This window comes from Sprattus sprattus, assembly GCF_963457725.1.
Source record: "Sprattus sprattus genome assembly, chromosome: 19".
NCBI classification, from domain to species: Eukaryota; Metazoa; Chordata; class Actinopteri; order Clupeiformes; family Clupeidae; genus Sprattus; species Sprattus sprattus.
Window position 1 is genome coordinate 683946 of NC_137917.1, and position 16477 is coordinate 700422.

Consider the following 16477-nt stretch of genomic DNA (forward strand, 5'->3'; position numbering starts at 1 on the left):
CAGTAGAAGATGATACAATTAAGGCCTCATCATTTGGAGGAGACCTCACCAGGAGTCCAAGTCCAGTTTTGGTCATGCAGTCTGACAGTCAGGTCGAATGCTGAGAACAGAGGCAATGGGCTTCCCTTAGCAGAGTGACCCTCATCAGTACAACTGTTTGTGTCCAACATTCATGTCCAGATGTTTCCTGTGAAACTGCACTGAAGAGAGGCATTGGGAGTCAGAGCTACTGCTGACATGTGAGTCTTCTACTCTACTTTCCAGATGGCGATCTTGCCGTCCAGACAGGCAGAGCCACTCAGCACGTAGCGGTCCTCAGCTGAGCAGAGTGCCTGGACACTGTCTGTGTGAGCAAGCAGCTCCTTCTCCACCACAGCCTGGGCCACATCCACCACAAAGATCTTCCCCACCATCCCACTCTGGTTCTCACTTAAGCTCCGACAGCCAACCCAGATCTGGAGTAATGAAGAAAAAGATCAGTGATCAGTGTTCATCTTTGCATCCCCCCCTGAAATGATAATAAACACAGATGCTATTTTAAAGCACTAACTCAATCCTTGAACACGTCATCTTCAAATGATGCTTAAGTGAGTATCAAGAATACTAGTTTTCTTTAGGATCCATGAGGTCTGAGTAAACTAAGCCCACCCACCCACCTGGTTCTTGACCTTGAGCATAGAGCTGACTCTAGCACTGTCAGGCAGCTGTACCCTCTGTGCAGGCTTCTCCAGATTTCCAGAGTGCCACACACACAATTCAGACGAATCCACATGACTGGTCCATATCTGATCCCTCTGAGTAGATAAGGGCGCAGTGGAACATGTAACAAATCTCATCTGTGTACTATACATACATACATACATACAGCACACCTCAAAACTGACAGGAGTTTGTTGGGGCTTCCTTGCTAGTAAGAGTGGAAAAGTACTCCTTAAGAACACACTACAGCTGTATAGACAATGGTGCAGACCTCTAAGTAGACAATAAACCCATTGAAAGGTGAAGGAGGGGTTGTGGGATCCTGGAGCAGGCTGATCTTCCGCTGCACTGCTCCGGTCTTCCTCAGCTCCATGATGCAGTCATTGGCACCTGTCACACATAATAAAACAAGATTGCTTGACTGATAGGACAATGTACACACTATGAGTTGTATTACAATATATTATCAACTACTTCTTAATCCTAATCTATATGATACTAATACCAAGCATGTGAACAAAATGTTGAATGATGTTAAGGTATCAAATTAACTGGACTGGCTTGAAAGAAACAGACATAAACACTAATCATAATAGTTTAAACTACCATCTGGATAGTAGTAGTAGTAAGTCACTGGGTAATAGTACATTAAGGCAGTATCAAAGACCAAGTCCCTGGGAAGTGATGTGTGATATCACAGCAAAGTGCCTAACAAAATCACTTACAGCACCAGTGTTCTGCTGTTCTGCGGATCAGATACTTACAGCACCACAGTGTTCTGTTGTACAGCTGCATGGAGGTGAGTTTGTGACAGCTCAGATGAAACTGCCTTCTCATCTTCAGGGTAGACACATCCCACACAATAACCATGCCATCAAGACTGCATGAGTAAGCTAAGGTTTGGCTGTGAGAAGATGATGATAACAGTCAGCAACTACCATGGAAATGTATATTCACATTGCCGGGCATGCATATAGAACTCTCTAGAACAGGGGTCTTCAACAGGGGGTCCGCGAAGGTACTGCAGGGGGGTCGCAAAATCTTTGGTTGATGAGATTTTTTTTTATATTTCAAAAAATAAATAAAAATTCAACCAATTTTTTTTCCACAAATTTAAATGTCTTCCGAATCAGAATTGTATTTATTCCCTTTAAAATTACATTAACGTAAATCCAACATATTGTAGCAAACGTATACATTGACCGAGAAGATGTTATCTTTCAGTCCAATGCACACATTCAGCTACCCACAGGAGCTCTTTCAAACTGGGCGCCGGTTCACTCACAGCACCTTTCATGCAAATGACAGCACAGGCACTAGCCAATCAGATCGCGTTTCTGCTCAAGTCTAAAGAGCGCGAAGATCAAAAATAAAAGATGGCGGACCAAACTCCATAGCTGGTCTTGTTGGTCTATAAATTGTTAGTTTGACATTTTTTGGCTTAGATTTAAAAAAAAAAATAAAAAATAAAGAGAAATAGACACTGTACAAGGTCAAAAAATGTTAATTGTAACTGAAAAATAAGTCTGAGAGGATTTGCAAGGTGTATGAGCCCCCTAGCTAATGTTAGCATGCTAATACCTACAATCTTAACAACTTGCTAGTGGTGTGATTGGTTTGTTGACCTGTCAATCTCACTATAACATCTATGTTGTCAACACAAATCCATGCGCCAGACTCCTCCTCCGTCATCCGTTGGATCCAGAAGATACATCTCACTAATGTGGGAGGATGTGTGCCATCGACAGATGCTTGAGGATTCACTGTCCCTTTTTTATGTATGATGAAATAAAAACATATATCTGTGAATTATTTTAATAAGTTGTTATTAATTGTTAGCTCAGAGTTGTTTGCAAGATGTATGTTTATAAATGGCAGTGGCACGGCCACCCTGTACCTTTAATGTTGTTAAATGTTAAATTAAATTCAATGTTAAAAAAGGTTAAGTTAAATTCGTTGTTCAAAAATGTTAGGTTAAATTCAATGTTAAAAAATTAAAATGTTAATGAATATATTAACCTTTGTATTATTTGAATAGCTTATTATTGAATACACAATAATAGGGTAGCTATGTTTATTTGGCACTAGGCCCAGTATATTATAAACAAAATGTTATGCAATTTATATAGTATGGGGTCCCTGCTCATCTCGCCATCAGTTTGGGGGTCCCCGGCCTGAAAAACGTTGAAGACCCCTGCTCTAGAAGATGCTAGGCTTGATCCTAGGCTTGCTACACTATTTTGTAGTGGGTCAGTCATGTTGGATTTCTGCATGCAATGCATGTGTGATACTGCCCCCTGGTGACTGATAGTGGGAGTAATGCAGCATAGAATAGTTGAATTGGATTGTTGTATCGCATTCATGATTCTTCAACTTGTTGCATATCAGTTTCAGAGTGTGAGGATTTATCATAAACAGTTATGAAAGATTGCGAACACATATCTCTTCCATGAATCAGATTTCAAGTGATATTTGCAGTGCCTTCATTTATTGGCTAAATGGTCTCCATCAATGCAAGTCACCTGTATGCATCCTGTCTGTCCTCCAGGACTAAATCTGTGACTTCACCCCGGTGTTCAGTCAACTGCTTGTGGCAAGACATGCTGCACGCGTTGATGATGTAGATGGTGGAATCCTGAGAGCCAATCCATACCTGCTCCTGGTCCAGTCCAAGCATGCAGCTCTGAGGGCCCCAACAGAAGGGTGATGACAGGAGCAACTTTTATTCTTACATCATGTGAACATACTTTAGTTGGCATCCAGAAAATAACGTTACCACCAGGTGGCAACATTGGTGACTCTTTTTTACAATCAAAACCCTTTCTGAATCTCAGAAACTCCATTCCTCCTCTCCTGTCTTTTCATCGCCACTGAAATAAGCTTTCCTGTTCTTCCCGATTACTAAACAGGACATGTTCTCCCGTCCTTGGGTTTATGACTGTCTCTAAAAATGCCGTCGTGCACAGGAGTCTAAATAAAGAATCAGTGAGAGGAGCCGCTTCCTCTTTGTAAGGATCACTGTTCTTGATCACCATGTGTGTTGTGTCTGTAGTGTCTGTAGTGTCTGTTGTGACTGCTGTGACAGTTGTGTCTGTGAGTGACGAACCAGACGCAGTGCCCCCACTTGAATCCCGTTCTGCTGCATGGACCAGCTGGCTGCATCAAACACCACCACCCTCCCGTGGCTCAGAGCACACCACAGTTTAGGGTTCCCCTCCCCGTCTATGTCAGACTTTTCCAGCTGGCCTGCAGGTGGAACAGGGGGAAAACAGTCTGAAAAACTGGCACTCCCACGCTTAGCCAGAGAAAACAAACATTCTGGCTAGCTCTTTATCAGTCCTGACCCAAACGTTTTTACATGATAATCAAGTACCACTAATGTCAGTATAAAGCATAAATGTTCACAACTCAATTTTAAAGTTAAAATCGCAGGTCGGATGAAGGAGCTCAATAAACTTATGGAAAACAACATGGACACAAACAGGCTACGCTCGAAGATTGCACAATCCAGTAAGAGCTTGACAAACACTTTTATTGGCATTTTCTTAACCCTGACGGTGGTGTTGAGAGTTAGTCTCTCCAGCAAGCCCAGGAACTGGAGATCCACTAAGCATGGTCCTGGTTCTGTTCCAGGAGTGAATTTGCAGCATTTGGGCCAAGGGGACTCAATGCACCTCTTGTTCCCAGATCAGCTGTGTCACTAATGCAAATTGGTCAATTTTAGCACCGTGCTCCATCATGCAAGCATGTGACCATCCAGGAAAACATTTGCTGAACTGCCCTGAACAGTCAAAGCCAAGATAAACTCTCCAGGTATCTACCATGAAACATTCACTTGCATACAAAACTCCATGTATTAAACATATCCAGAGTGTGATGTTTTTCCAATGTTGATCCATGGCTGATGATTTGCTGAGGTTAAGGGCTCCACCACAACTACCTTGAGATAAACATGGAATATATAACACGTTTCCGTCCACAATGTTCCCATACCTGGAGTATAGAGTAACACATCCACTGTTTGCTGGGAAGGCAGATGAAGGGAGGGGTTTATCCTGTGCTTCAGAGTGTCAGATGTTGTCTTTGGAACAGCCGACGGCACTGATAGGCCATAGTGGAAAAACACACAATCAAACTGTATTCAGAACGCACACACACACGCGCACACAGCCATTCCCCTGCTTATTGGAGGCTGCCTACATAACAGATTCAAATCAACATGCCATTCTAACAGATCTTGCTGAGGAATGTGGAAAGCATACATACCCTCATGTTTGAGCCTGTCATAATAAGCCAGTTTAGAAGCTGCTGATATGCCTTTCTGAGATTGAAGACAGCCGACCACAGTGTCCATGAGGAGGACATTAGTGAGGGCCTGTTGCATGTGCTGGGGATCCTGAAATCACATGTGGACATGCAATAAAGACGCAAATTCTACAGATATGAGAAGCCTTGACAAATACAACCTGGTAAGGTATTGGAATCTGTTATTGTTTCGGGTCATTGTTTTTTTTTGCCATCAGGACTTAATAACCCCCTAGATGAGCCAACTGTTAGTGCCAGAGAACACAGTATGTTCTCTTAAAGAGAGGCAGCGGTGGGGATATCCTGTTAGCCTTAGCTTAAGACACAGTATGACCTGTGATCTGTGTTTTCCACTGGAAGTATCTAGAAACACCAGTCATTTGCAACTGAGATAGTGTACTGGCTGCAGCTTGGTCAGGGTGAGATCTTCCTCCAAATACATCTGTTTAGAAGAGCCTTCATCAGCCATCGTGAAGTCTACAGGAAGCGAAAAATACCTTGTGATCATCGGCCATCTTCCTACCAGCCCACATCTCTTTAATCATCAAGCTCCAGAGGTCACACTCTGACTTGAGGTTGGCCTCAAAGACTTCTTTTTTCAGGTTGCTCTTGATCCTCAGTGATGGGATACGCAAAAGCAGGAACTGAGCTGAAGAGATTTTCACTTCCTGTTTTGGAGACAAACATTCTACCATTCTATCATCATAGTCCAACAAAGGGAATTCACTGAATTCAGGGGGATTCCCTTTCAGTGAGGACAGAGATCACAGAGACACTCTCCATTTCCCCATAAGTATTAGAAGAATAGACGACACTTATGTGGTGACACTAGTGAATGCACAGTACCTACCACTATATCTCTGAACTTAGTGATGTCTACAAATCCTCTCCGTCCGTCAGGAAGTAGGAAGAGTCGCTTTTGGGTCATGGCAATCTTGCCCACACCATAGTTAGTCTTCACCGAGCAGGAGATTTTATACACACACTCATTGTTGTTCAGCTGTTCTATCACTTCAGCCGGCAGGTGCACATCCTGAGCTTCAGCTTCCATCTCCTTCCAGAAGGTGTAGAAGAGGCGGAACACGTTTGGATCCACCTCTTTTTGCGGGCCTTAAAACACAAAAGTGTCCGTTAAGGCTGTTTGATGAAACAAAGAAGAACAACTTTTCAACTCACCCATTGTCAACATGAGTTCACCAAGCCTTCACCATGTGATATAATGGCCTGCAGATCATGTCCCTGAGAGAAGGAAATCTCACAGAGACACTGCAGAGCCTTGCAGGTGGTCACCACTAAGAGTCATGCAGCAATCCAGCACTCCTTCTAACACCTTCCCATGAAACATACGTATAGTAAGCTTCCCAACAGAAGGATGTAAGCAGGTTAACACACAGCTGTTTAGACCTGGCACACTGCACAAAGCAAGGGTGTGGTAGCCTGTGAAACTGCAACGATGTGCTTGCTTACCACCCAGAGTGGAGGGAATGTAAAAGCATGATTTGGAAGCCGTTTGCTCTGCAGGCTCCTGATCTTTAACTGTGAAGATGAATAAATGGATGAGGACATACAATGTCTGACGTTCTTTTGTGTACTTGCGAGAGCACTCATTAGAAATCTACCATCACACTGCCCTTTCTAGAGAGCACTCATTAGAAATCTACCATCACACTGCCCTTTCTAGAGAGCACTCATTAGAAATCTACCATCACACTGCCCTTTCTAGAGAGCACTCATTACAAATCTACCATCACACTGCCCTTTCTAGAGAGCACTCATTAGAAATCTACCATCACACTGCCCTTTCGTTAAACTACACGTTGCTGATAGATTTCAAGACATGGCAGCTTTTGGACAGGCTTGTAATGCAACAGTATCTCTTGAAGGCCCGTCTACATATTCGATTACATCACAACTACTTGCCACTGACACTAATATGTAAGGTAAAACATTTTTTTTGCCGTACCAACACTAAGTGCATCAAACAAGCGATGGATGGTGCCCACATCTCTGACGATACCCGACTCCTGAATGTGCTTGACGAAGCTCTCCAGTGGCATGTGAGTCTTTGGCATCTTAAACTTCTTGACGTGGTCATCAGTGGGCTGGACAGTGACCTCCCCGGTCTCACTACTCTTAACCCTACAGACCAGGCGTTTGAGCTCCGGCCGGCGGTCTACCTGTTCTTGCTCCTCATGCTGGAGCGAATCCACCAATGCCCTCACCAGCTCAGCGGGGAAAATCTCTACATCGGTGTGGTTTAGGTTCTGAAAGTCGCTGAGGGCATCCAGCCTGCGGGTACACATTGTGTTTACCACACCACGCAGGTAGTAGTAGCGAGCCAGCAGGTAGGAGTTCTCACGAGGCGTGAAGGAAATGGCTTTGCCCAGCAGCCCGACCAGGTCAGTATAGTAATCCTGCACATACTGGGAGGACAAATGAGGGTGGAAATCTGGTAGCTTGAATTGCTTGACATGTTTTTGACGGATCTTCAGAGCTGGATAAAAACACAAGATGTAAACATAAGATGATTTGGGTCATTGTTCAGTGTACTATTCTCTCCCATCATATTTTATATGACATGAAAAAATAGAAAATGTCTTTTATACTAGGACTGTTCAATAGCTCCATTCCTAAATATTCACACAATAAATAAGAATATGGGCCATTCTACCGAATTCCTGTAAAGTGTGGTCCCTCAACAATAAAAACTATTTACAAAACAATTAAGCATATAGGCATAGATATTTACTGAGAAAATGTTATGGTCTATATAAACCCAATGCATTAAATGAGATAGTGATAAGCTAAATATATACAAAATCATCATTTATAGGGTACTTTCTATTGGGAAGTAGCTGTCCCCAACCCTGACATCTAAATTTCAATTCCTGTAAATAACCTTTTTTCATTTTTTTTAATTTTTTTTAATGATCTAATTTCAAAGATCTTTATGATTGGGTTTAAACAAAACTTGGAATAAACACAATCTGAACAGGTCAATAACTAGACGTAACGCAAAGCGTTACAAAATATGACCGCCAAACAGTTCAGTAGGTTGTAACACAGAATGAGTCATGGTTGTCAGTGTGTTTGTGTGTTTTTATGTGTTTTGTGTGTGTAAATTGGTTTGCGTTTCATTTTTATGTATTAAAGGAATTATTTGTGATAGATTTTGATGATTTGGTAATGTAATGTTTTGTGTACTACTTTTTTGTGGATTGTTTTGGTATATTTTTCTTTTGCAATGTAGTTTGTTAAAACAGGTCACATAAAGAGGTGTGGAAACAAAGTGAAGTTTCCAACCACCAACAGGTGGCGCTATAGGTGATATCAGTCAGGCATATGTACAGGCATATGTACGGGTTCGGGCCAGCGTCCACCCTAAGACATTTTCTCTGGATCAAACAATGTTCGCAAGAGTTATAGAGTAGAGACTTTGTGTTTTGTGGCAAGCACTGGCAAGTTGGCAAAGTTTGAGGGTCTGCCACGCCCACACCTTCCGACTTAAAAATCCAATATAACTTTTAGTCGCCCAGGGCTGAAGAGTGACCTGACCACATTTCAAGGCGTTACCATTAAATTTGTCGAAGAAGTTCGATCAGATGCGAGGTGTGCAAACGCCGTCAAAACGCATCTTCCACTCAAAATGGCCGACTTCCTGTGGACCTGCCACCATGGCGCTGAGAGACTTTTTGGTGCGTCCAAGCATGATGAAGACGTGTAGCGAAATCCGTCAAGCTACGCCAAAATAATCCCAATGAACAGGTTTTTTTGCAATGTTCTAGGGGGCGCTACAGAGCCATTTTGCTCCATCCATGGACAAAAACTGTACGGAAGATGGACGGTTACAGGCTTGATGTCCCTGGCAAATTTGGTAATTTTTCGAGCACTTTGACAATTATGCGATTGAGTTATAATTGACTTTGTGTTTTGTGGCAAGCACTAACACGTTGGCAAAGTTTGAGGGTCTGCCACGACCACACCTTCCGACTAATGAGAAAATCCAATACAACTTTTAGTCGCTCATGGCTGAGGAGTAGCCGGACCACATTTCAAGGCGTTACCATTAAAGCTGTTGGAGGAGTTCGATCAGATGCGAGGTGTGCAAACACCGCCAAAACGCATCTTCCACTCAAAATGGCCGACTTTCTGTGGACCTGCCATCATGGCGTCAAGAGACTTTTTGGTGCGTCCAAGCATGATGAAGACGTGTACCGAATTCCGTCAAGCTACGCCAAAATAACCCCAATGCGCAGGGGTTTTTGCAATGTTCTAGGGGGCGCTACAGAGCCATTTTGCTTCATCCATGGACAAAAACTCTACCGAAGATGGACGGTTATGCTTGACGGTTATGCGGTCATGCTTGATGTCCCTGGCAAATTTGGTAATTTTCCGAGCACTTTGACATATATTCGATAAAAACACCTCATTTTTGCTTTTTAATTTTTATCTAGGTGGTGCTATACATGTAATGACTGGTTATGGTATGGGTTGACATGGCCCCTTAACACAAACATACAAGAACAATTTGGCCCTCCAAGGCCCTACAGTTCTCGGGATATTCAAAGAAAACTGTGTCGCGCCACCTACAGGCCAGTTCGTGTATAATCATATAAATCAATTTATTGCATGCCCCCCGTGAACGGAATTCCGCGAAACTTAACGTGCAGTCAGAAGGTGTCATAATGATCCCACACCTCCGATTTCGTGCAGTTCTGACCTTGTCAACTTACAATTAAAATGTTTTACAACACTCCATTTTTGCTTTTTCATTTGTAACTACGTGGCGCTATACATGAAATAAGTGGTAGTGGAATGGTTGACGTGGCCCCTTAAGACCAACATTCAAAAAAAATGTGGTCCTCCTAAGCCCTACGGTTTTCGACTTATTCACAGAAAACTGATCGCCCCACCCTCTCTAAAACGGGTCCAGTCCGACAGGGGTGCAACGGATCAAAACGAAACTCAATGGTTCCACGCTCATCTAGTGGGGCTACATGCCCACCAAATGTCGTGCACCTCGGTGTTTCAGTGTCCCGGGAATCGTTGACAGAAAATCGGCAAACAGAAGAAGAAACAGAAAAAAAGCTGTCGCGCGGCGGTCATAATAATACTTTTTTACTATAGTTAATGTGATGTTTCGGTAGTGACAATTTTTGGAAGAGGAAAAACATTCCAACACATTCTGAAAATACAATATAAAAATGTACTGTTCTTTAACTAGATATGTGAACTTTAGATATGGTACAATATACATGCGGACAAAGTTTTGGGAATAAAACATAAAACAAATCTAAATATTTCCGACCTGACTACCAATTCGGTAGAATGGCCCATATACGAACAGAAACCATATTGCTATAAACAGAAACAGATTTTTTTTTCTCGACAACAGCCGAAAAGAGACAACTGTGCATATGAAGTGTGGTGCTCTTACGCGTCTCAATCACTGAGGTGTGTCTGAGGATGCCTAGGGGGCGCTCCTCTCTGAGATTGGGCAGACTGGTACCCATCCTCTTGGGAGAACAGTTCTCTGAGCTGCTGCTCCTACGCACCATCTCCTTCATGGTGGGTCTACGGAGATTGTCAATCATGACTTTAAGTCTCCTGAGAAAAGTTTAAAGTTCAATGTCAAGTGGGGGGAAAAATTCTGGCAGTGGGGTTATGAAATTGCTTTATAAAGATTACCCTCACAATAATTACACCTACCATTCGGCCTCAGAGCGAGTGCTCTGTTCCATGCGAGTGTAGGCATCCATCTTACGATTCAACCGATCTTTTAGAAAGATGTGGAAAATATGACCCTCCAACACCTGCCGTAAGCAGATACAGTGGGGAAAATAAGTATTTGAACCCCTGGCGATTTCACAAGTTTGGCCACTTGCAAAGAAATGTGTGATCTATAATTGTAATGGTAGGCGTATATTAACAGTGAGAAACAGAATATCAACAAAAAAAAACTGAAAAATGCATTTTATAACATTTATGACTTTATTTGCATTTGATGCAAAAAATAAGTATTTGAACCCCTAGCAAAACTGACAAAAAATGACTAAGTACCTGGTGGAACAACCCTTGTTGGCAAGCACAGACGTCAGACGTTTATTATAGTTGGTCACCAGGTTTACACACATCTCAGGAGGGATTTTGGTCCACTCCTCTTTGCAGATCCTCTCTAAAACTTTAAGGTTGCGTTTTCAATGGGAGGGAATGAGGGAATGAGGTTAAAGCCCAATATTCCACGTTACATGGCCCCATCCATAGTGCCCTTGATGCGGTGAAGTCGTCCTGTACCCTTGGCAGAGAAACAGCCCCAAAGCATAATGTTTCCACCTCCATGCTTGATGGTGGGTATGATGTATTCTTGGGGTCATATTCAGCATTCCCCCCCCCCGTCAAACACAGCAAGTCGAGTTGATGCCAAAGAGCTTGATTTTGGCATCATCTGACCACATTCTCTCTCCCAATCCTCCTTAGAATCATTCAAGTGTGCAATGGCAAACTTCAGAAGGCCCTGTACATGTGCATCCTTGAGCAGGGGGACCTTGCGAGTGCTGCAGTACTTCAAAATATTACGGCGTGGTGTGTTGCCAATGGTTTTCTTGGTGACTGTGGTCCCAGCTGCCTTGAGATCATTCACAAGCTCCCCCTGTGTAGTTCTGGGGTTATTCTGCACCTTTCGAATGATCACTGATACCGCACGAGGCGATATCTTGCATGGAGCCCCAGACCTAGAGCGATTTACATTTGCTTGGTGTTGCTTCCATTTACGAATAATCGCACCAATAGTTGTCTGCTTCTCATAAAGCTGCTTGCCAATGGTTTTGTAGCCCATTCCAGCCTTGTGCAGGTCTACAATCTTATCTCTGACGTCCTTGGACAACTCTTGAAGTATGATTCTTTGGACAGGTTTCTTTTATAAACGTCACCAGTTGAGATCAGGTGTACCTTGTTATACCAAATGAGGACTAATCTGTGTGCTTCTTGGGCACATAACTGGTCATTGTGAGCCAGCATTCTTGCTGTTTGCAAATACTTAATTTTTGCATCAAATGCAAATAAAGTCATAAATGTTATAAAATGCAGTTTTCTGATTTTTTTTGTTGATATTCTGTTTCTCACTGTACAAATACACCTAGCAATACAATTATAGATCACACATTTCTTTGCAAGTGGCCAAACTTGCGAAATCGGTAGGGGTTCTGATAGAGATTATTTCCAAACACTGTTAATGACTTAAGAATATAATAATCAAGTGACTTGTATTAATATATTCCTTGTATGAATTATGTGCTTATGAAAGAAGGAGCACAGCTTTTCTCTGTGTGTGTGTAACTAGAATATTAGGTGCCACTAAGTCTGCATATGAACAAGAGCATGTTTAGACCAGAGGAGATAAGAAAGGAACTGTGCTTCTTCCGACCTTGTGCAAAACTGCCACCCTTGCAAGACAGGGAGCCTCGGACGTGAGAAATCCACCACGTGATCATCCCTGCTCAAAGCTAAACTTCTGACTATATAAACTTTGTGCGAAGAGTTTATCATGCCTTCACTGTCAGCCTCGGCTGGGAGGGGAGCCCAATTGCAATTGTTGTTGTTTGTCTGTCTAATAAATATACTTTCATGCAGCTCCGGAGTCCTGAGGTAACTGGGGTGATTTTTCACCTATCAGGTTCAAATACTTATTTTCCCCACTGTATATAGTGTTGGAAGAGACTGAGTGATTGACCAAACAACTGAAAGAGAGAAGCTTTCTCTAAATTGTGTGTGTTCACCTCTTTATAAAAGGGCTGGTCCAATGGCTCCCTGGATTTGAGGAATTCTTGACTATTAAAGACTCTGTGCTCATAGTTCAGATGATCAGCCACACCCCTGAGGAGAGAAGCACTTGGTCATTCAAAATGCATTCTGCTAGATTTATTTAAAAAAAAATGGATTTGTAATCAACCTTCAAATCCTGATATAAATGTTGAATTCGAAACAAAGATAAATTGTACAAACAAATATTAAGTGTACAAAGATATAGGGTACAAACTAACATGAGTGATGATCCTTGTCACAGCTTCAGTTTAAATTGTAAAATGCCCTGAGCCAATGAGCCACCGCATGTAACACCTTTGTCTTCATCACCAGCCGCTGACCTGAAGATGTTGACGATGAGCTCCAGTGTGATGTTCTGGATCTCCCAGTTGAGGCGCTGCTGCCAGAGGCGCCTCTGTGCCCGCAGCTCATTCACCGCAGTGCTGCCGCCCTGCTGGCTGATCTCTAGGTCATAGTGAAGCTGAAGGCCTCTCCTCCTGCACAACACATACAACCACACACACTCGCTCATTCCCACCCGCCATCTTTAACACCACTGAGGACTGAGCGGTCTCTCTGCACACGTGTCCTACCGGGTCCTGAAGCACTCTGCTGCGGCTGACGGCACAGCCGGGAGGTCACTGAGCTCTGAGCTGGAAGAGGACACGGTCCCATCATCGATGTTGATTAAAATCAGGTCATCCGTTTCCTGTAGAATGAACGGGGAGAACATTACATCAGGCTTAAGTAGGTTTAGAAACCTTGAGATTAATCATGGGACACATTAGACCAATTTCAAAGGTTTACCGCAGAAACCTCCTCAAAGTGGCTGAGATGGCAGCCCATGAGGAACGCGGTGGGGGCCATGACAAAGTCCAGCATCTGGTGTGGGAGCGTGGGCACCAGCGGGTGCTGCCACTGCAGGGGATGGATGTAGATCATGAAGCACTCAGCCATCACTGTCAGCCGGGCCCAGTCACTGGAGAAGAACACGATCCGCCGTTCTGCCAGGATGGCTGTGATTATCTGTGATCAAGACAGAAGAGTCCGAAAAAACAGGGACTGATAAGTTACTCTTTATTTTTAAATTGTGGTTAATTTGGGGCTGGGTAAGTGTCCAAAAGAGTGTGCAGTTCTATTGTAGTCATTTCCATCCAGCAACACAATAATGGCATACAGTGCATATTAGCAGTACTTCAACATTGTGTGTGTGTGTGTGTGTAAGCACAGCCACAGCCACAGCCACACACACACACACACACACCACACACACACACACACACACACACACACACACACACACACACACACACACACACACACACACACACACACACACACACACACACACACACGCACACACACACACACACTTGGCTTTCCTACTGCAATGTTCTTGTTTAATGGCTTTGCATATAGAAAGTTGAGGCAAGCTTTTCTGTTTCTGTAGTTATAATTGAGAATGTCAAACCTGTAAAAGTTCCCTTGTTTGAAAGCATAGAAATGGAAGGTGTATATCTAGATCAACCACAGGGTGGTGTTTGTCTTCCCTGGAAGGCAGCACAATCACCAGGGGGCTCAGGTTAAACACCTGCCAAAGACAAGATGCAGAAGATATCCTGCTGATCACACATTTTTTTCTGCTGCCACTTTATATTGACAATTAACGTGGATCCATTCGGCGTTCTCAGAGTTGTATTATTATTATTATTATTTGTATTATTATTAACCAACCAGATGAAGATCTCCAGGGGGTGGAATGGGCACCAGGGCAAGCTTGGCAGAGAATTCTTTCATACGTTGATCTAATTCCGTTATCCGACAATGTTTCAGCTGACTCAGAAGACTGCATGCAAGTGGAATACAAGATAGTTAGCTGACCTTGGAAGACAAGATACAGTTAGCTGACTTTGGAAGACAAGATACAGTTAGCTGACTTTGGAAGACAAGATACAGTAAGCTGATTTTGGAAGACGAGATACAGTTAGCTGACTTTGGAAGACCAGATACAGTTAGCTGACCGTGGAAGACAAGATACAGTTAGCTGACTTTTGAAGCATTCAAATGAAATTCTATTTCATCTCACCATGACAGGCAATCCCTCAAGGCATTGTAGTAGGGGTATTTTGATATTATACAGACACCATAGGCTGTGTAGAGCATAGAAGCCTTAGACCAGTGGCCATTCTGCTGACGAAAGCTCTCCTGAAACAGCTGGGAAAACACAGGAGTTTATTGCCATGTAGCGTCTTCAGTACGAGAAATGTGACAGAAAAAGTCTTCCTCACCCATTCCAACACTCAAGACATAATAGTGCTAAGTTGAGAACACGCACGGCAAAAGTCCAATCTCCTTGTAACAAATAAGTGCATTGTTCCATTTCTGTATTACTCCACTCACTTCTCCATGGGCTACTGCAGAGTGTGCGCACAGACTTCAGTTGGGGCGTCACTCACCAAACAACACTGGAGTAGATACCCCGCCCAATGTTTCACTTTTCATTATATAACATCTCACAAACAGAAAGAGTGTAAAAAGACACGCACCTGTACTGGTTTACAGTACTGCAGTACCACTCCATGGGTTTGATTTCCAAACACATCAGTGAACACTAGGAAATGAAAGCTTGGCTCTTTTGGTTCACTCCAAACAGTCAGACCTCCTAAAAGGAACATACAAGTCACGACCATAAAAAAAGACAGTGAAAAAAGCTTGAGTGCAAATCTGATGTTAGTTCTACATTTATGTAAAGGAAGTATTTGTGCTTGGAGTCATGCTAACCAAGAAAACCTGTTTCTTAGTGCAAGAGCAAACTTGATTGTGGCTGTCACTGACTAAGAGTTAACTATATCACTGCTCAGGACGTTACACTCAATGCTATCACAAAAGCGTTACCAGGAAAGCAGAGCTGTGGAAGGCCTACGAGGTCGATGTCTTTAGGGACACTGATGTCTTGCGTAGCTTCATCCCCACCAGGAGAAGAGTCACCCGGCGGCACTGCTGGTCTTTCCTTTTTCTTGATGAAGGAGCGTCTACGTTGAACCCTACCGAAAGCTGATGGTCCCACAGAGTCTGTCGTTTTCTCCTTTGACACAAAAGGGGGCACATGGACCTGTAGAACCTCAGCCTCTAATACTGGAAAGTCACTTCTTCTCTCTTGTAGATGCTTCTGGGAAAGAAATGGGAGTCCTTGTATGAATTCAACCAGGCTCAAATGTTCTAAGATCATATTGTGAAACTGCAGATGTAACTTTGCCTCTACCTGATATGCCTCCTTTAGCTTATCAGTTGTTGCACCCACAACGACACAGGCCACAAGCAACCCAGGGGGGAGGTGGTCCTCCATCTGAAGCTAGAGTATGTGCTCCTACTCCCTGGGTCACATAGTAATGTGCCTGGAGAGCCTTGTGTGAGGACGAAGCAGATATCAGAATGAAACACGACGTAGTGAGGTATGGAACTATAGCATCTGGGCCCTGTTCGGCGTACAACTGAAGCTAAGATAAATAATTTAGCTCGCAACTGGAGATTAACTAGCTCGCTAATTGAGAACAGGCCAAGCACGTCTGGCGACGGGCGCTAATTACAGTGCATGAAATGCCCTGTATTGTTATTCATAGGCATTTTCTTCTTCTTCTTCTTCTTCTTCTTCTTACCTTTTTCTGCGATTAAT

General features: G+C 43.2%; 1 protein-coding gene across 1 annotated transcript; it reads right to left on the minus strand.

Annotated features, from left to right (window-relative positions):
* Positions 1-248: 248 nt before the first annotated feature.
* LOC308380302 (DENN domain-containing protein 3-like) lies at positions 249-16150 on the minus strand (the record flags this gene model as incomplete). The annotated part of the gene is made up of 23 exons (XM_080857598.1): positions 249-455; positions 657-794; positions 971-1089; positions 1464-1603; positions 3222-3382; positions 3806-3945; positions 4693-4800; positions 4966-5095; positions 5502-5672; positions 5855-6114; positions 6968-7498; positions 10442-10611; positions 10714-10817; positions 12780-12876; positions 13146-13301; positions 13398-13513; positions 13612-13830; positions 14276-14395; positions 14539-14650; positions 14891-15018; positions 15351-15466; positions 15700-15973; positions 16067-16150. 23 exons carry the CDS (start codon positions 16148-16150, stop codon positions 249-251), a joined length of 3801 nt encoding a protein of 1266 aa, XP_080713724.1.
* Positions 16151-16477: the final 327 nt, after the last annotated feature.